Genomic DNA, 20,114 nt, shown 5'->3' on the forward strand with positions numbered 1-20,114 from the left:
AATCCAGGAATGGAATTGCTGAATCATATGGTAATTTTTTTTCATATGGTAATTTTATGTTTAACTTTTTGAAGAACTGCCAAACTGTTTTTCATACAGACTGAAAGACTAGAAAGCAGAAAATCAAAAAGATAGTTGTACACCAAAGTTCAAAGCAGCACTATTTACAACAGCTAAAACGTGGAGCCAACACTCGAGTGAATTGATGGATAAGCAACATGCAGTGTATACATATGTAGTACATATATATGCATTGCTCTTGCTCTTGCTCTTGCTAAGTCACTTCAGTCGTGTCCGACTCTGTGCGACCCCATAGACGGCAGCCCACTAGGTTTCCCCGTCCCTGGGATTCTCCAGGCAAGAACACTGGAGTGGGTTGCCATTTCCTTCTTCAATGCACGAAAGTGAAAAGTGAAAGTGAACTCACTCAGTCGTGTCCCACTCCTAGTGACCCCATGGACTGCAGCCCACCAGGCTCCTCTGTCCATGGGATTTTCCAGGCAAGAGTACTGGAGTGGGGTGCCATTGCCTTCTCTGATATATATGCATATAATATATATATACACAACAGAATGTTATTCAGCTTTAAGGAAGAAAACTCTTGAGGACATGGATAGGCCTTCCAGTGTTAAGTGAAATAAACCATACACAAAAGGACAATTACTGTATGATTCCACTTATATTAGGTACTGTAATAGGCAAATTCCTGGAGACAGACAGTAGAACAGAGGTTACCAAGGGCTGAGGAGTAAAGCATGTAAATGGTACAGAATTTCAGTGGAGAAGATGAAAAAGTTCTACAGATGGAGAGTGGAAATATTTGCACAACATTGAAAATGTACTGAATACCTCTGAATTGTACATTTAAAATGGTAACTTTCATGTTATGTATATTTTATTATAATAAAACATTTTAAAAGTAAATAATGTTATTAGTTGGGCTCAGCTCAGTGGTAAAGAATCTGCCTGCAATGCAAGGGACTTGCAGGAGACAAGTTTGATCCCTGGACTGGGGAAGATCCCTTGGAATAGAAAATGGCAACCCACTCAGTATCCTTGCCTGGAGAATTCCAAGGACAGAGGAGCCTGGTAGGCTATAGTCTATGGGGTTACAGAGTTGGACACGACTAAAAGACTAAACAATAACAACAAAGAGACTAGTCATCAGTACATTTTGAATTCCTGGCTGAAGGATTCAACCACAGTGAGTGTCCTGGCTGAAGCCGTGGGAAGCTTCAATATTCAGTATTCAGTAATCAGAATACTCTCAATATTCAGGGCCAATACCTTGAACGTTCAAAACCAATGGCAGTCACATTCTGCCCAAAGGAGACACGCTGAGTGAACTGAGGAGAGGATGTTAAGATCCCCTTTCCAGGTGGCCCCAGAAGCTGACTGTACTCCATCAAGAGCGCCAGCCCCTCCCCTTGGCCAGGATGCTGGGCCTCCCTGTGGGGACCCCTTTGTTTTTCTGTGGCATGTAGAAAAAGCAAATGTATCAGAATACACAGAGTGGTTTAGATGGTTTCAAAGCCCGCACCAGGTGTTGGAGGAGCTCTTATTTAAGACAACTATGATTATGCTGATGAAAGGGTCGAGCCACACTGCACCAGGTTGGAGTGGGCTTGAGACTCTGTACCTAGGTTCTCACAGCTGAACCACAGTCCCTATCTTTACAGTTTCCAGCTTCAAAGTGGGGTTGCCTGGTCCCCATCACGTTCTGAAGCAGTTGATGCTACGGCACTAGGAGGATGGAGGAAACACATCCTAACATTCTCAATCCTTCCCACTCAGAAAATGGTCAAGTTTTAAAGCTACAAGTAATGTGTTTAGTATTGGCAACTGAAAAGCAGAGAAGAGGGACTTCTCTGGAGGTCCAGGGGTTAAGAATCCCCACTCCCACTGCAGGGTGCGTGGGCCCAATCCCTGGTTGGGGAGCTAAGAGTCTGTGCACAGATCCGTGCATGGCCAAAAAAAAAAAAAGAGAGAGGGAGAGAGAGAGAAAATACATAGAAGAAGAAAAAACTTACCCATGCTCCTATCACCTAAAGTCCCTGTAAACACTTGATTATATCTTTTCCATATATGTATAGTTTCTTTCCTATGCATGTGCATAATTATATTTCCAGGATGTTGAGCCATACTGCATTATTGCTTCATAAGTGAAGTCTCTCAGTCATGTCAGACTCTTTGCGACCCCATGGACTGTAGACTACCAGGCTCCTCCATCCATGGGATTTTCCAGGCAGGAGTACTGGAGTGGGTTGCCATTTCCTTCTCCAGAGCATGTTCCTGACCCAGGGATCGAACCCAGGTCTCCCACATTGTAGGCAGATGCTTTACCATCTGAGCCACCAGGGAAATCTTAACAATGCATAATAATGTTTCATTGGTTTTTTCCACTCAACAAATATTGTAAATGTCTTTCCAAAAACATACTTCTAGTCACCATTTTTAATAACTGCAAAGTATTCTACTACATACATCAGTTTTTCTCAACTTTTTTTTCTTCCCGACATGAAATATTAATAGCATAGGTACACTGTACCTCTTGTTTAGGTACTGTGGCCAAAAACCATTGTAATAGCTTAGTTGTATTCTCTCCTCCTCACACTCAGGAATCAATTTTTCCCCTGGTGATGCATGATAAAGTTGTACCATAATTTATTCAATACACCATTTGACATTTAGGTTGCTTCTAAAATTTACCTGTTTCATGCTGTGATGAACATTCTCGTAAATTTAAAACTGTGCAAAAGTGGAAACGGAATGTTTGGGTCAAATGGGATGTACATATTTTTTCAAACTTTTAAACTTTTTATTTTGTATTAGGGTATACCTGATTAACAATGTGTGGTAGTTTCAGACGAACAGTGGAGGGACTTAGCTATATGTGTATCCATTCTCCTCCAAAACCCCCTCCCAAAGATGTGTATTTTTTAAAGACTTTGAATATATATTGCCAATAGCCCTCCTGTGTACCAGTCCAATGTGCATGGAATCCCACATCTTGGTGACTTCAGCCAAAATGCCCTCTATTCTCCTCTAGCTCCATTTGCAATTGAGGGCAAGCAGCATCATTCACCATGCTTGTCCATCTGAGTCCTCTTCACACCCAGTAATAATTTTCCTTTTCAAACAAGTCCTATTGTGCCCTGATGAAGACCTGCCAAAGCCTTCTGCGTTTGGAGTTATCACCATTGTCAAGGCCTAAATGGCCTTTCAGGATTGGGCCTTGCCTACCACTGTGACCTTATCTTGGATTACCGTCTTCCTCTATTCCATTTCCTCTTCAGTTTTCTAACCCATTAAAACTGGAAAACGGAGTGTGTTACTTACCTTGACTCTTAGCTTGTTGGGGATGGTAGCCAAGACCAGCGTCTACTTCTGTTGCCTGCGTCTGCTAATCCGTAGCCCCCAAGTGTGAGTGCGTCTCCATCCGCGTTGGCCAGGCTGGTGTCCAGATCTGCAATGCCTGCTGGGAGCTCTACTGCCTGGAACATGGCATCCAGCCTGATGGCCAGATGCCAAATGACAAGACTGCTAGGGGAGAGGACTCCTTCAACACTTTCTTCAGCAAGACAGGTGCTGGCAAGCATGTGCCCAGGGCAGTGTTTGTAGACTTGGAACCAAGTCATTGATGAGGTTCGCACTGGCACCTACCACCAGGTCTTCCACCCTGAGCAGCTCATCACACGCAAAGAAGATGCTGCCAATAGCTATGCCCGAGGTTACTACACCACTGGCAGGGAAATCATTGACCTTGTCTTGGACCGAATTCGGAAACTGGCTGACCAGTGCACAGGTCTTCAGGGCTTCTTGGTTTTCCACAGCTTTGGTGGAGGAACTGGTTTTGGGTTCACCTCCCTGCTGATGGAACGTCTCTCTGTCAATTATGGCAAGAAGTCCAAGCTGGAGTTCTCCATTTACCCAGCCCCCCAGGTTTCCACAGCTGCACGTGAGCCCTGCAACTCCATCCTCACCACCCACACCATCCTGGAGCACTCTGATTGTGCCTTCATGGGAGACAATGAGGCCATCCATGACATCTGTCATAGAAATCTTGATACAACCTACATGAATCTTAAGCTCCCTCTTAGCCAGATAGTGTCCTCCATCACTGCTTCCCTGAGGTTTGATGGAGCCCCAAGTGTGGATCAGACAGAGTTCCAGACCAACCTGGTGCCCTATCCCCGCATCCACTTCCCTCTGGCCACATCTGTCATCTCTGCTGTCATCTCTGCTGAGAAAGCCTACCATGAACAGCTTTCTGTAGCAGAGATCACCAATGCTTGCTTTGAGCCAGATGGTGAAATGCAACCCCCGCCATGGTAAATACATGGCTTGCTCCTCCTGTGCTACTGTGGTGATGTTGTTCCCAAAGATGTTAATGCTGCCACTGACACCATCAAGACCAAGCATAGCATCCAGTTTGTGGATTGGTGCTCCACTGGCTTCAAGGTTGGCATTAATTACCAGCCTCCCACTGTGGTACCTGGTGGAGACCTGGACAAAATAAAGCAAGCTGTGAGCATGCTGAGCAACACCACAGCCATCGCTGAGACCTGGGCTCGCCTGGACCACAAGTTTGACCTGATGCATGCCAAGCATGTTTTAGTTCAATGGTATGTGGGTGAGGGTATGGAGGAAGGAGTTTTCTGAGGCCCGTGAGGACATGGCTGCCCTCGAGAAGGATTATGAGGTTGTGTGGATTCTGTTGAAGGAGAGGCAGAGGAAGGAGAGGAATACTAGTTACCATTCCTTTGAGGCCTGCAGCATGTCATACTCAGAGCTTCAGCATTAGCTAGCTGACAGGCATAAAAACTGACTACATTGTCTTCGCTTTCAACTGTGATCATGGATTGCTTTTCCATGTGTATCTGTAAGACTCCTGTCCTGTCTCAAAACTAAAGATTTTAAGGGGGGAAAAAAAAAAAACAAAACCAACACAAAACCCCCAAAACTGGATGTGGCTTCTACACCATTGCAGGGGTGAAAACACGTTTCACTTGTATCTACCCATGGTGGTACTCAAGACAGACCTGTGCTGTGTTACCCCTGGCTTGAGGACAACTGGGATCAGACAAGGGGAGGACTGGGAGGCAACAGAAATGGTCCCAGTTTCTGCAGTGCTGCAGGAAATCTGGGATTATCCACTAGTCTCGAACATCACTAGTGTCTTATGAGCACACGGGGTGACCCACCCGGGGGGAAGCCGTAACGGTTGTCTGCTTAGCTTTGGGAGAATTAAGCGGGAACCTGCTCGAGAGAGGGGAGTCGGGCGCGCACCGGCGGCTCAACCTGCACTCACGAGGCGCGGCCGGACGCGGCATCCGGCGCCCCACTCTCGTGCGAGCGCCCCGCCGGCTGACCCGAGGCGAGGAAGCGGGGGTCGCAGGGTGGGAGTTCGTTAGGGCAAAAGCGGGGTACGGGACTGAGGCACGGGCACGGAGACCCTGCGTGGGTCCAAGCCCCAGGCCCAACGGCGGCAGGTAAGGGGCAGTGGCGGGGCGAAGGCCTTGGATGCGCTCCGGGTACCGCGGAGGTGGCTTCGGGCGCACAAGTATGCCGTTCCGCAGCGCCCGGTTGGTCACGGACTGGCTCTAGGGAGAAGAGGAGTACTGGCGGCGCAAGGGCGGGGAGCCTCTGTACCTTCAGGTTGGGCAGGACTGCGGATAACACGCTAGGGACACCTCATCACAACCCAGAGCCCGAAACTCTCATACAGTTCCTATAAAGAACTGGCCGCCGCCATTCCCCTCCCCCTTCTAAAGGGTAAGTCGAGAGCAGTTTGAAGGAAGACGCATGCGCGAGAAACTAAAACCGCTAAGGCGCGCTAATCGCGGTAAGGCGCAGGCGCAAAACAGCCTAGTGGGTTTAAGGAGGTGGGTGGGGCTGAACCAAATACGCATGCGAATAATAATTAGCGGGCTGGAGTGGGCCGGCTCGTAAAACTACGCATGCGTCCAAGCTCTGTGTGACGCAAGAGGGCGGTGCGGGCACCTGGCTGCGCGTGCGCAGAGCTTGTTCAAAGGGCCTTATTTAGGTTGCGCAGGCGCCCACTAGCCATTTCGTCTCAGCCGCGCCGAAGTTGTGTCTGCAGGTGAGTGTTTGTTGTTCGGTGTTTACCATCCAGCGTCCCCCGAGGCTGTCAGTTTTGCGAGGATTGCTTGCCCCTGGGTCTGTGTAGAGCGTCAGGGTCTTTGGCAAGGTGAGAGCTGCCGTTAGGAGCCAGGAATGGTTCGCCGAGTTGCGGCAGGGCCGCTGAGGCCTGCAGGCCGCGACGACTCTATTGTGTGAGATGTCGGAGGAGGCGGAGCGGAAGCGACCGCCGCCATTTCCTAGCCTCCACGCTGGCGCTAGGCCGGGTTCCCCCTCGGCTTGGGGCCACGATACCTGGTGCACAGAGCGGCTTCGGGCGTCTGGCTGCTGGCAAGTGGGGCACTCGTTGTTATATTCGCTGGGGTCGGAACGTCCTCACGGGGTCGACCCATCCTGAGGCTCCGCGGGCAGGCGGGCCGTCTCGAGAGCGGAGGGCTGTTTCATTTTAACGTTCTTCCAGGTCTGACTGCCGACCCGGGTCTTGCAGTCTGATTCGACGCCAGCACCCACTAGGAGACCATGATGTTGGGCACCGAAGGCGGTGAGGGGTTCGTGGTGAAGGTCCGGGGCTTGCCTTGGTCTTGCTCTGCAGACGAAGTGCAGCGGTTTTTTTCTGGTGAGTCTGAAACGGAGGCTGGAATTAAGCACCTGGGGCCGCAGGGCGGGCGAGCGAGGAGGCGACAGCGACGACGGCGGGGCCGAGCCCGTGGCGCCCCCTAGTGGGGCGCGGGCGGCAGCTGTTCCCGCTGTCGAGCGCGCCCAGCAGGCTGCGGTTACGCAATGGAAATTGCGAAAGCCCCACCCGCCCGGCGCTCCTGGGGGTAATGCGGCCTCTGGTGGAATTTTTGTTTATCTTTTTAAGTATTTTTCTGTGTATTGTTTTTTCTTACAAAGGATAAATGGGAATAGACCAGATTTTCCCCGCAATCTTGGGAAAATTTGCCGAGTAGCTCAGCAAATACCTTACAAATTTAAATTGCTAACACTTTTCAAATTTGGGTGTTGATTTGAAAAGGGGCATTCTGTTTTGGAAAAAGAAAATATTGCTTCTTAATTTAAGACAGTTTTCCTAATCGGGATTTGGTAATTGAAGAGTTCGTGGTCTGGCTCGCTTTACAGTTGAGGGCACTGAAACCCGGAAAAGTTTTCTTGCCTGGGTAGCTTTTTTCCAGTATGTAGGTTTCCTTGAATGTCTGCCAAATGCCCGTGTTCTCATTATTAGTGTAAGATTAGACTGAAAGATGATATTTGGTAGAAATTTACAGGTTGGAAGGATATTTGTAGTATTGACTTACTATCTGAATTCAGTGTATGTAACGGAAAACGAAAACAAGAAGCAAGTACATGGGAAGCCACCTTGCAGTGAGCAAGACTGGGTTTGGCTTCAGCTGTGCGTTTGGAGCATTTTAGCTTGGTAACATTGATCCCCTTTCAGGTGAGTATTGGCCCTGCAGTTCGGATTTGAGCAAGAAACTGTGATGTTGCTTCTAGTAAGGTAAAACTGTCAAATACCCCGAATCAAAAGTCCAAACCAAGTGTATTCAGAAAAGACCATAAAAATCACAAAGTCCAGATTGAAAAATTTGCTGAGGAGTTATTATTAAAAGTATGTTTAATGGACACACATGAGTAATGAGTTGGAGATAAGTTCGGTAAGAAACTGCTTTGAATATTGGATTTTCTTGATGGATCGGGAATGTATTCAGGGGAATAAGAAAGTTTGGTCATGAGAGGAAAACTGCTTAATTACTAAGACACCTTAGGAGATAGTAATGTTGCTCATTCAAGGTTTTGCAAATGATTTCCTTTGTAGTGGGGGTATGTATAGGCATTTTATCTGTATCACCCAGAGGTGGTTTTTAGTTTTAAATTCTGTATTAACGGTTGTTTTCTTTCCAGACTGCAAAATTCAAAATGGGGCTCAAGGTATTCGTTTCATCTACACCAGAGAAGGCAGACCGAGTGGCGAGGCTTTTGTTGAACTTGAATCAGAAGATGAAGTCAAATTGGCCCTGAAAAAAGACAGAGAAACTATGGGACACAGATATGTTGAAGGTTTGATTTACGTTGCCCTAGTAACAGTAAATAAAACATTAAACAAATAGAAATCTATCTTACCCCTTCTGAATTTTAGGTATTTGACCGCATGGAAATGGTCATCTAAGAGTTTATGGCAGCTCTTCCTAGATTATCTAAAGACCCAGGAAGTCTGAACATTGTTCTGTAACTTTCCGAAGTTGACTAATTCTAAGCACCTCTTTCAGTATTCAAGTCAAACAACGTTGAAATGGATTGGGTGTTGAAGCATACTGGTCCAAATAGTCCTGACACGGCCAATGATGGCTTTGTACGGCTTAGAGGACTCCCATTTGGATGTAGCAAGGAAGAAATTGTTCAGTTCTTCTCAGGTATGTAGTCGTGTTTGTTATTGAGCAGTGAGTTCTGGCTAGCAGCTGGCAACATGTGATTGAATAGACTTAAAAGTTGAGAAGCTTAGATATTTAAATAGGTTGTGAGTATATGCAGATGTTTTCTTCTTCCTGGAGACCGTCAAATAATTTAAGCCCATCTTAAAGGTGGATTAATTATTTCCAAAATGCTAACTTTGCTTATATTTAGTATTGTAGTTCAGAGTAGATCTTTGAGGATTGTCCTCAACAACTTAACTACTTTCCTCACATTGCTGTTCAGCAAAATACTTCACATTAAAGGTAAGATCCCTTAACATTAGATTAGTATGTTAGGCTGTTGTAATTTATGGCAGGTGTCTATATTGTAAGACACAGTAGGTACTGGGGTCAGAAATGTCTCTAATGATCTCATTCTGTTTATGCAAGAAAAAATAGGGAAAGGAAGTGTAGGTTGAATGTAGTCTTAGTATCTGAAGTACAGAAACTGTTTTGAAATTGTTTTGGGCCTAAAGTATTTGAATGTTTAGCAGAATGTTAGAGTATATATTTTAAATATTGTTGCTTAATATTCATGATGTTATAAATTGGAATTAACAAATCCTTTCATGGTTTAGTATAGTATGTATTACAATTTTGACTATTAGATATGTATCAAGTCCTAATGTTTTGCCAGAATTTTTGAAATCAAGTCTATTTTTACTGTTTTTGTCTAAATTGGTGAGAATTGAATGCTATCTGTCAACATCGTTAAATATGAACATAATTTCATATCTTCTAGGAAAGTGCTTTAAGTCCTTTTTGTAAGCTTGGGAATGTATCCACGGAAAGGATTTTTCATAGACGGAATTTCCAGAAGTGAATCATACTACTGTTAGAGAATAAGAGTGCATGATTGTGCTGTGTTAGATCAGTTGTTTGTTGAAAGCTTAGATTGTATGTTTGTCAATTGTATGACTAAGCAATGTTTCAATTTGTATATGAAATGTTTAAATATGTAATTTTTAAAAACTGAAGTTCCACTAACTTTAAAACATTGAAAAATATGAAATGAGGTAAAAGGTATATCTTTGAATTTAGCAAAACTATTGTATTTAATGCTTGAAAATGTGTGTAATTCTTGTATAATTCAACATTAAGTTGCATAGATAAATAAGTGTTCTTAATTGTTGAATTCTTAATGCATCCTGTGTTCAAAGTGTTTTCTTGTATACCATGTCATGGGATGTGTTAAGAATTGAGTTATAGTCTGTAATAATGGAACTTCATATTACTGCAATGCTTTTTTAAAGAGTACTTGTTGAAAGCATACCATTCACCTAAAGTTAAAATTCTGGTTTATTTAAAGCTATAAGAAGAATCATTTCTGGGCTTGTGATGTTAATATTGCCCCCCTACTGGGGTTATTTGTCCTTGGGTTGAAGGGTTGGAAATCGTGCCAAATGGGATAACATTGCCGGTGGACTTCCAGGGGAGGAGTACGGGGGAGGCCTTCGTGCAGTTTGCTTCACAGGAAATAGCTGAAAAGGCTCTAAAGAAACACAAGGAAAGAATAGGGCACAGGTGGGGATGGATGGTTGGTTGGATTTGTCACTTTTCTTATGGTAAACTATTAAATCCATATTCTCTCTGCTTAGAATCAAGGGAAAAAAAATCTGATTTCATAGTCTATTTGATATTTTGCCACAATTTTCAAACTTTTCCAGTGTCAAAAGTCCGATAGTACTTTCAGATTAAATTTTAGATTTTAAAATTGTCCCCAGTTAATTTGATCTACTTCACAATTTTGTAAGAGTCCTAATTAACCCCAGTCAGTGGAGTTGAGAGACTATGGTTTTAAAAATGTTAATGCAAACCTGGCTTTAGCTGTAATAACACCCACCTAGTAAATTAATATTACCATAAGAAAATGTGATACTTTCTGATCTTGTTTTTAAAGTTGAAATGCAACAAACTTTTTCTTGCTGTATAAATATTCTGCATATGTATTAATAAGCATAGCTTTCAAGAAATTGTCACAAAAGGTTTTATTCTCTTTGCTTGTGACTATTTTTCATTGAAGCATGCGCTTACCTATGCTGATTCCTACTAAAAGCATAGGCTGGGGAATTTATTGGCGGAAGGAGATGTGTAGTGTGGGCTAGACTGTTGGTGGAGGCTGGCTTTTTAGCCCACTTGCTATACATGATGCCAATGGATTTAAGAGATGAAATGTTGAAAGTTGAGTGGAATTCTTTCCCTCCTAAGACATTTACAGTACTCCTCTCTACCCCTAAGGTTGGGCACTCTGCCTCAGAGGAGGATGTTTTTCTCCTATAAAGTTTACATTAAATCTTAAAATTGAGTGAATTTCTGGTCATTGCCTATGCAAATATAAGAAATCTGGCTTTAAATATTAGTCAGTTTCATGGCTATGACTTCATTGTTTTCTTGTGTAACTAAATACCTGTATGAAATGAACTAATGTTTTCTCTCCCTTCCCCACCCCCCTTCCTCATGAACAATGCTTTAGGTATATCGAAATCTTTAAGAGCAGTCGAGCTGAAGTTAGAACTCACTATGATCCACCACGAAAACTTATGGCCATGCAGCGACCAGGTCCCTATGACAGACCTGGGGCTGGCAGAGGGTATAACAGCATTGGAAGAGGAGCTGGCTTTGAAAGGATGAGGCGTGGTGCTTATGGTGGAGGTATGTAGACTGTGCAAGTGTCATGAGGTCTGTTCTTTGTGAGTGTTTTCTTGTAGTGATAGTACTTTTTGTCTTTCAGGTTATGGAGGCTATGATGATTATAATGGCTATAATGATGGCTATGGATTTGGGTCAGATAGATTCGGAAGAGGTAAGGTAAGAATTGAATTTCTCTTCTGAGGGATACTTACACTCTTGTTCATCTAGACCTCAATTACTGTTTTTCAGGAATGTCAGATCACAGATACGGGGATGGTGGCTCTACTTTCCAGAGCACAACAGGACACTGTGTTCACATGCGGGGATTACCTTACAGAGCTACTGAGAATGACATTTATAATGTAAGTGGAGGATAGATTGATAAATTGTCTATTTCAGTATAGCAGTACAAACATGGTGGTGGTTCTACTTAAGTGAAGCAGCATGTTAAAATTTTGTTTCTTGTAACAAGGTTTGATTTTGATTCTTTGAAATACCTTGTATTTAGTTTTTTTCACCACTCAACCCTGTGAGAGTACATATTGAAATTGGTCCTGATGGCAGAGTAACTGGTGAAGCAGATGTCGAGTTTGCAACTCATGAAGATGCTGTGGCAGCTATGTCAAAAGACAAAGCAAATATGCGTAAGTGTGATTTAAGGATTTTGGGGTCTCTTTACAGATAGTTGTGTGACTAATGATTATAATAGAGGAATACTGAGGATGTGAAAATTTTTTAATCTAGTGATAGGGTTCTGTGGATCTTTAAAAAGTTCTATGACTAAAATGAATTTGATAAGTTAATTTGATAACAACACTGACTGAAGGTATATGCTTGATTGACAGACTTAAGCGATTTAGATGAATGCTTGACTGCTTTTTAAAACCTGCATGAAGTAAATCACCTGAGAACAAGCAGCTAGAATTTTTTTTTTTTTTACTAAAAGTAATAAGTTCACAGATCTACTTAAAAGAACTTAAAAGAGTTTATCTTCTGTCACCAACATACATTTTCAAACTTTTTTTTTCTCATTTCAGAACACAGATATGTAGAACTCTTCTTGAATTCTACAGCAGGAGCAAGCGGTGGTGCTTACGGTAGCCAAATGCTAGGAGGCATGGGTTTGTGTAAATATCACTTTAGTGTCTTTTTTTTAAGCTAACCTTGTATGCCTTTTCTCTCATTTCAGAACACAGATATGTAGAACTCTTCTTGAATTCTACAGCAGGAGCAAGCGGTGGTGCTTATGGTAGCCAAATGATGGGAGGCATGGGCTTGTGTAAATATCGTTAGTTTTTTTAAAAACCAAAACATTTATATAAGTCAATTTATATAAGTTAAGTTAATTTATATATAAGGGGTTTAGCAAAATTTAGGCAAATAAAAGTTTTTATTTGAATAGTATGCATTAAATGTGAGTTATATAAAATGTTTAGAATAGATAAGTTGGTTTGAAGTACTTTTGGGGGAGGGGACTGTAGAAAGAAATTAGTTGAATTGTTTAAGTATGAAGTATAAGCCTAAAATATTTAGCAAAAAAGCACAGGATCAGAATAAATTGTTGGGCATAATTAGGTGTTCAGTGATACCTGTGTATTGAAATACCCTTATTATATGGAATCATGGGGGGAAATCCCATTAAATCCAATTAAGCAGTTTCATAAGGTGTTGTCAAAATGCCTCTACTTAAGGAAACGTGGATTCAGTCCTGCTGATGTGTATACTTTTGGCCTTGTGGTTTTTAAGTGTTTGACTAGCTCATACGATGGATAGAAAGGTAGTCTGGTCCTAGGCAATAGGCAGAAGGTGGTACAGTGGGCTCTAGTGATACTAAGATCAAGACTGGAAATTTAGAATTTAGAAATTTAGATTTAGAATTACAAGCCGGGTACCACCAGGTACCACATTATATAAGAAACAAGGTTCTAATGTTGTCTTAACTTAACAGCAAACCAGTCCAGTTACGGGGGCCCGGCCAGCCAGCAGCTGAGTGGTGGTTATGGAGGCGGCTATGGTGGCCAGAGCAGCATGAGTGGATACGGTAAGTGTTTTTTTAATATACTTAGAATAAGTTTCAGGCAGGTTTCTTTAGTTGGGAATGTTCAGGCTCCTTTTTTGGTAAAATTGGGTTATTAAATGTATGTTCTTGATCCTAATATAAATATTCAAATAGTTTAATTTTCAGAATCAATCATTGGGAGGGGGAAGTATTCTATGAATTCAAAATAGTCGATATTGCAACTTTGAATAATGTCGAGCCAGAAAACATCTGCCTCCGTTTGTTAAAACATTAAAGTCGTTCTCTTTTTCTGTCTTTTTGTTAGCAGTAAATCCATGTTAGATGGAGGGAGAATTTAGAATGGTGGTTGGGTTCAAGACCGTATTTACTAGTCAGTTAACCTAGGATTGGTTTTATTAATTAATTTTTTCAGTTGGTCTAAAGAATGGTGATTTTGGTATTATAGTCTTACCCTACAAAATCCTTTTGCAGACCAAGTTTTACAGGAAAACTCCAGTGATTTTCAATCAAACATTGCATAGGTAAATATTTTCTCAAAAAATATAATTTAAATTCCCAATAGCAAATATTGATATGTTGTAATGACACTTTCTATAGCAGTCAATGGCTCTTATTTAACTCCATGGAGGCTGCCATCTTGGGCACAGTGAGTTGCCTTTAGTCCAACTTCGTTGTCTCACTTCCTGCCCACCATGAATAGGAAAAGCAAGAGACTGCCCCTGTGCTCCCTATTCATACATGCCATTCAGTGGACACATTGTGAGTGTTTACGGTAAATTTTTTTTAAAACGCTTTGTTTAGCTTTAAAAACAACATGAAGTAATTTTGCAATTTTTGAAAAACACTAGTTTTCCTTTAAACTTTTTTCAACGTTGATCCTGAAGCATCCAAATAAATGGTAGCACAAGAGTCTGGCAAGTTGGTACTGCAGAGAAAAGGGGTTTATTGAGACTTGTTTGGAGTCGGGAGTCCCTTTTCCCAAACATGCTTCTCGCCACTTGGACAGCAGCCATTTGTACTCGTATACTTTTTAAACTTTTTTTTGGAATGCTATATTTTAGTTGACTGCTAATCTGATACTTATCCTGACTTGTCAAATTGATCTCTTTGCAGGCAGCCAAGGAGCAGTGAACAGCAGCTACTACAGTAGCGGAAGCCGAACATCTATGGGAGTGAACGGAATGGGAGGGATGTCTAGCATGTCCAGTATGAGTGGTGGATGGGGAATGTAATTGATCCTGATCACTGACTCTTGGTCAACATTTTTTAAAAGAAAAACTTAAGTTTTAACAGTTTTGCAATACAAGCTTGTGATTTATGCTTACTCTAAGTGGAAATCAGGATTGTTTTAAAGACTTAAGGTTCAGTATTTTTGAACACATTCATCTAGGATGTAACAACTAGGTTGAGTAAACTATTCCTGTTAAATAATTTTCAGCTTTTCTCAAGTTAGTTCTCTTGTAGGATGTACTTAAGCAGTAAGTGTATTTAGGTTAAAGCAGTTGAATTATGTTAAATGTTGCTCTTACATCACATTACATTGAACACTGTCTGGATGCATGTTGAAAGACATGCTTTTTTTGTAAAACTCAATATAGGAGCTGTGTCTACAATTAAAAGTGAAACATTTGGCATGTTTGTTAATTCTAGTTTCATTTAATAACCTCTATGGCACGTAAGTTTAAGCTTTTTTTTTTTAAGTTAATGGGGGAAATTTGACACGCAATACCAATACTTTAGGATTTTGGTCTTGGTGTTTGTATGAAATTCTGAGGCCTTGATTTAAATTTTTCATTGTATTGTGGTTTTCCTTTTAGGTGTATCGCGCTAAGTGAAACTTGTCGAATAAATCTTCCTTTTAGAAACTGCACTTTGTCTGGTCTGTGCTTCGGTGTCACGTGGACTGTTTGTTGGTGCTTCCTTGCTGTCTGGGGCGTAGGTGAACGGTGGCCCGCATCTCTGGCTGTGGCAGACAGGCTTGGCAGTTGTGGCTGTTGTGTAGATGTCTTCAGACTTTTCCTTCCAGTACAACTGAAGGTAAATTAAGCTGTGGGGTCCTGTGGAAGGTCTGTATGATTGGCCTGGCTGCACAGGATGTGATCTGAATTGGCTTTGACTTGCTAAGCACTTGCACAAGGCCAAGGGGGAGGCAGAAGTGTCCTCTGTTACGCTCTGCATGTCTGTGGAAGCCTTTGAGCATGGCTGAGGAAGTGCCAGCAGCAATCTTGTGGCATCTTTTGAATTTTGCTTCTATGAGGTACCTTCTAGAAGGAGCTAGTTCATAGAGGACTTTGAAATGAGATTCAGTCTTTTATTTTTGCTTTGCTCCTCAAGATCAAGTCTGCTTAGGAGCAAAGTTACTTTACAAAGTAATTTATAAAGTATAAAGCTATCAAGTACTTCTGAGAACAAATGATTAGTTTTAACTCTAATTGAAATCTTTATTGTAGGTAAAACTCAATGGCATTTGCTAGGAAAGTAGTAAGCAATACAGGTATAGTTCTAGAATTACCTTCAGACATTTAACACTGGTAATTTGGGAATTACCACTCATTCATCATCCCTCTAAATTAAGTTTGCTGCATTGAGGTTAGAATTCAGAATTGGAGCTGTGAACATAGGCTTGTGCTGTTCAAAGCTATTTTTATTTGCTGACAGTGCTGAAGGGGTGTGGTTAGTATGGTGAATGTAGAAAAACTGCTTAGAATGATAGCACTTCTTGAAGATTGCAGTTGGCAGCACTACACGAAGATGTACTGACGGACTCTGAATCCTCTTGCCCTTCCATGTGTTCTGAAAACTGGGTGCATACCTTCAGTTGGGTTGGGGATACAGAAGTATTCTAATGTTCTATAAATTGTCTTCTGCAGGCTTGGAGAGAATTTTCTGGGGATGCACTGTTCTAAACCTAGTAATGCCCTTGAGATCTTTCCTTGGTCTGTGTCAGGGGAAATCAGGCACAAGGAGAGTGTCCCTTCATCTTCCCTAGTCCTTTAGTTTTTGGTTTTTAACAGGGAACATCTTTGTTGAAGAAACTTGAAAAAATACCTAGAAACATTGTGTTTCTTTCGAACACTACTCCATGGACCGGCATCTTCACCTGGGAGTTCGTTAGGAACAGTCAGAGTCTCCAGACTTGGTGTCATTTATCATGACCCTTAGCCCTCCACAGTCTGTATTTAAGCTGGAGAAACACTGCCTTTTATCTGTCCCTCCTTGTTTGCCCAAGTAAGGAGAAGTTTGCCAAACCAGAAACTGAGGGTTCCAAAGTTCAGGTACATAATGGATGTCTTAAATTCTTTTCCGCAGCTAGATACTTAGTATCCAGCACAAGCATTCTTTGTGAATAGTGCTTGGGGCATGGGCAGGGGCAGGTTTTAGAAGAAATCAGGATGATAAAGGGAAGAGCACTTAGTGTGGTAGTGGTGGGAACTGTCAGAACTGTCTTGAAGCAGGAAGGTATCCTGCTCCCCTTCTGTGTGCAGATGAGACAGGCTGAGGAGTGACTTAACCTAAGGCTCCCCAGCAAGTTGGAGTAAAAACTGGGCACGCTGCGAACAAGGTACAGATCTAATGCTAGACCATGTGGGGGAAGTGTGGTATGCAAACGCTGGGAAAGTTGGGCCCTGAATGAGGTTAAGAAAGCTCAGATTAGGTTAGGGAAGAGGACAAAGTCCCTTTTTGCTGCCATGTGCTTCCTTAAATAGGACTCAAAAATCTGCACTTCGGAATGAATGTAGCTTTGAAGCAGGGCACACAGTTTTGGAGGCTGGTCACACAGATCTGGGACCTAATGTCGTTGAACCTTCCATGTTTCCCATCCGTAACGGTGTGTTTAGGTGAGCAGATGTGGAATCAGCTAGGCTGTGGGTGTGCCTTGTGCTAGGACAGAGTACAGAAGGAAGAGAGAGCCAGGCTCTCAAGCAGAGGCTGGACAGTCAAGGTCAGAACGCTGGTGGGAGGTGGACTCGGGCACTGAAAAAGAGGCCTTGCATACAGATGGGCTGACCTGTCTGATTGTGTTAAGAGTACTTGTTACACTCCTGTAACCTGAATACTCAAGGCCATTAACCGGTGGAGGGAAGTTAGGGGGGTGTGTGTTGTGTGTAGGGGACAGCTCAGCTTGTCCTTTATTCAGCTGGGCAGCAGCCTGCACCCCAGAACCCAGCAAGCTCAGGCCTCTACCTCAGATGCAGCCACCCTCACTGAGGGCCTCTAGTCCTGAAATGGGGCTTGTTCTGGGCATCCTGTGAAGCTGACATAAGCTCCTTCGTTATACCAGAATGAAAAATAAACAGTTTTATTGCAGGGCTAATGATGGATATTCACAAGGGTGTGAATTTTTTGACTCCGAAGTAGGGGAAAGCATGCTGGGGTGGTAGGGAGGAAAAGGACCTGATTACTACAACTAGTTGGGCTGTTGCAAAAGAGGTTAATTCTTTGGAAATTGAAAAATGATAATAGCAAAATCATGAAGTTGCATCTGAACCAAAGCCGGTGGTGTCAAGTGAGAATTTCAATCCAGAGGAGTTGATTCTGTACAACTTGGAAAGGAGAGGCATGTGCAGCTTCCAGTCCTGTGTGCTGCGTTCCAGAGGGCCAGCAGCCCAGCTTGGAAACCAACCTTCCAAGTCCCAGACCAACTCAAGACCCAGAGAGTTTGGCACTGTTCTGAGGCTGCCCACAGAGATGAAGATAGGCTGGCAACTGGTCTGGAAAGCAGGCCCTGCTGAGGCCCCTGCCTTAGGAGCTGGTGGAGGAGGAGCACCGTTGAAGGAGCAGGGTGTGGCAGCTGTCGCACACACGGACTGGTCTGGGGTAGGAGGGCAGGGCCAGCTCATTACTGGAGCACGCGTTACAGAAGATGTGGCCGCAGTTCCGGCAGTGGTGCTAGAGGGTGAAAAGAGGCAGTTAGTGACTGCTGTGCTGCCTGGGCCTGCACACCCACTCTAGTTGACCAATCTTTAAAAGTTTAATATGCTAAAATCCCTCCTCCAGAGGCTTGTATCATTTTGTAAGGGGTTCTTCTAGACCTCGTGTTTCTACATTTCTGTTCCTGTAAATCCATGGAGTGTTGGAGGGGGTGTCGAATGGCACGAGTGAGGTTCTTTTTCTTTGTGTTTATTGGACTTGCCAACTCTGAGTTGGTAGTCAGTGATACCTTGTGTGCCTGGGTATGTTCCCTGTAATTGCTGCATTCCATGGTGGTGACCCAAGGTTTCTTTAGCCAGCCACTCCTGAGAAGTCCTTTAATAAAGGCTCTCTATTTTGTGTGGCATCTGTATCTTGCCCTGCCCAACTGGTCAATCAAGGCCTGGTCAACCTTGGACTGAAGGCTGGGCCCAAGACCACGTGTTCCTGGAACCTGAAGGCGGGCTACACAGGCAGAGGCAGATCCACTGGCCGCAAGTGCCCTGCCCAGATAGCCACCTGGATGCCAGGCTTAAGACTGATTGCCCACAGGTTCCCCATAGGTTCTGGTTTTGCCTAACTAGGCCAGGTTCTGGTCCTATTGCTCTCAGAGAATTTTCAGCTTATACACACACACCTAGACCACTTCCGCAAACAAGCAGCCCCCAACTCCCAAATCACTGACAGGACTGTGGTGGAGACAAGGCCTGTGCTAATGGGCTGAGGTCCCTGAAGGGGGGCAGGCTGGGAAGTCATCTGCCAGCAGACCGGTGAGCATGAACCCAATGCAGCGGGCCTAGACCTACGGGCCTTCTCCAGAACCAGGGCCCAGGCAAGGTACCAACTTAGTCCCTGGGCGAGCAAGTGGAGGGCTACCCCACATACCTTTCTCCGGGAAATGGAGAACTCCTTTTCACACTGCTTACAGTGTGTTGCTTCATCGTCTTTCAGCCAAGTATGGCCCTGAGGAAGAAAGAACACAGTCCTGTTTTATGGCTTGGCTCCTGATGAGCCTTTAGCCATGTTCATCCTTCAGCCCAGCATCCACTATCCCTAATAGCACCTGGTTTGCTTTTGAGGCACTGCCTCTTCTCCACTAGAAGTGGTCCCAGGATTGTCCCCAAGCCTGACCACAGCTGGAGCTCATGTGCTGCAGCCTGCCTGTCCTGGGGCTTCCTTGTCTCTGCAGGTTGCCAGATTCTCCAGCCTCGTGTTAACCTGAGACTCCACTCCCTTTCAGTAAGTGCCCTAGGGCCGAGGTGATCAGAATCAGGGTCTGGTGCTTGTAACTCCATCCCTGGCTGAGACATTATCCAAACTGCCCCCTAAACTGGCAGGAGGAAGACAGGCCAACCCTGGCAGCCAGACTAGAAAATCTGTGACACCAGTCCCCGCTGAGAAAGAAGGGCAACGTGCTGCGGAGACAGGAAGCGCTTCTCCATACACACCGATGCCCTGATTCTCAGAGCTTCCCGGGGGGAGCAGAGGAGGCACCTGAGGCTTAGAGATATGCCTTTCTGGAAGTCTTTCTAAGGGAAAACCGGGATGTGCATTTGCTCGTCTCAGACTGAGCTGTTCAAGGGTCAAGCGCCCCAGGCGCTTTACTGGCGCCTTGGCTTCTGTTGACTATCGCTTTCCTGATGACACAGAGACACGGCTGGGAGGTGCAGCACAGGCCCACCGTGCTTTCAGCCTTGTGTTCCACGGCTCCAGGAAGCGCTAGGGTCCCATTTCATGACTTATCCTCCCTCTAGCACAGTCAGCTGACATTTTGCGCAAACACTTGTTTATCTCTGTGGGGGATAAAAACAGCTCACAGCAATGACATCTAAGGAGCTTTTCAGTCTACAAGGGAGGCTAAAACAAAGCTGATGTGAACTGCAAGTCCAGGCTGCTGTTAGTTGCTGTGACAATTTGCTGCTTCTGACCTGAGGCGGCCTGGTAGTCAAGTGCCTGGAGACAGAAGGGTCTCTGCTCCAGCATGTGCTGCAGGGTCCCCTGGG

General features: G+C 44.0%; 2 protein-coding genes and 1 pseudogene across 8 annotated transcripts in view; 2 read left to right on the plus strand and 1 right to left on the minus strand.

Annotated features, from left to right (window-relative positions):
- The first annotated feature begins 3,409 nt into the window (after window positions 1-3,409).
- Window positions 3,410-5,953, plus strand: LOC112447317 (tubulin alpha-1B chain-like; annotated as a pseudogene).
- Window positions 5,954-6,051: 98 nt separating this feature from the next.
- HNRNPH1 (heterogeneous nuclear ribonucleoprotein H1) lies at window positions 6,052-15,070 on the plus strand. Of its 6 annotated transcripts, none has more exons than XM_005208381.5 (14): window positions 6,052-6,103; window positions 6,563-6,718; window positions 8,002-8,157; window positions 8,367-8,510; window positions 9,935-10,073; window positions 11,023-11,201; window positions 11,281-11,352; window positions 11,409-11,542; window positions 11,689-11,824; window positions 12,218-12,277; window positions 12,370-12,459; window positions 13,129-13,221; window positions 13,672-13,721; window positions 14,314-14,363. In XM_005208381.5, the coding sequence occupies exons 2-13, from the start codon at window positions 6,622-6,624 to the stop codon at window positions 13,719-13,721; spliced, it is 1,350 nt and encodes a 449-aa protein (XP_005208438.1). In that variant the 5' UTR covers window positions 6,052-6,103; window positions 6,563-6,621; the 3' UTR covers window positions 14,314-14,363. The 6 variants fall into 6 exon arrangements, with proteins under 6 accessions (XP_005208438.1, XP_005208436.1, XP_024850320.1 ...); NM_001193234.1 differs by having other exon boundaries at window positions 6,067-6,103; window positions 6,590-6,718; window positions 14,314-15,069; XM_005208379.4 differs by lacking the exon at window positions 13,672-13,721 and having other exon boundaries at window positions 14,314-15,070.
- Window positions 15,071-17,484: 2,414 nt separating this feature from the next.
- Window positions 17,485-20,114, minus strand: part of RUFY1 (RUN and FYVE domain containing 1) — a 66,533-nt gene continuing 63,903 nt past the window's right edge. For both annotated transcript variants that reach the window (XM_002688485.6, XM_005208390.4), the window contains exons 17-18: window positions 18,997-19,074; window positions 17,485-18,090 (exon numbers count right to left, since the gene is read on the minus strand). In XM_002688485.6, the coding sequence (XP_002688531.1) occupies window positions 17,944-18,090; window positions 18,997-19,074 (225 nt within the window). In that variant the 3' untranslated portion in view covers window positions 17,485-17,943. The remainder of the gene's footprint in view (window positions 18,091-18,996; window positions 19,075-20,114) is intronic.

The sequence above is a fragment of the Bos taurus genome, chromosome 7 (genome assembly GCF_002263795.3).
Source record: "Bos taurus isolate L1 Dominette 01449 registration number 42190680 breed Hereford chromosome 7, ARS-UCD2.0, whole genome shotgun sequence".
Lineage (NCBI taxonomy): Eukaryota > Metazoa > Chordata > Mammalia > Artiodactyla > Bovidae > Bos > Bos taurus.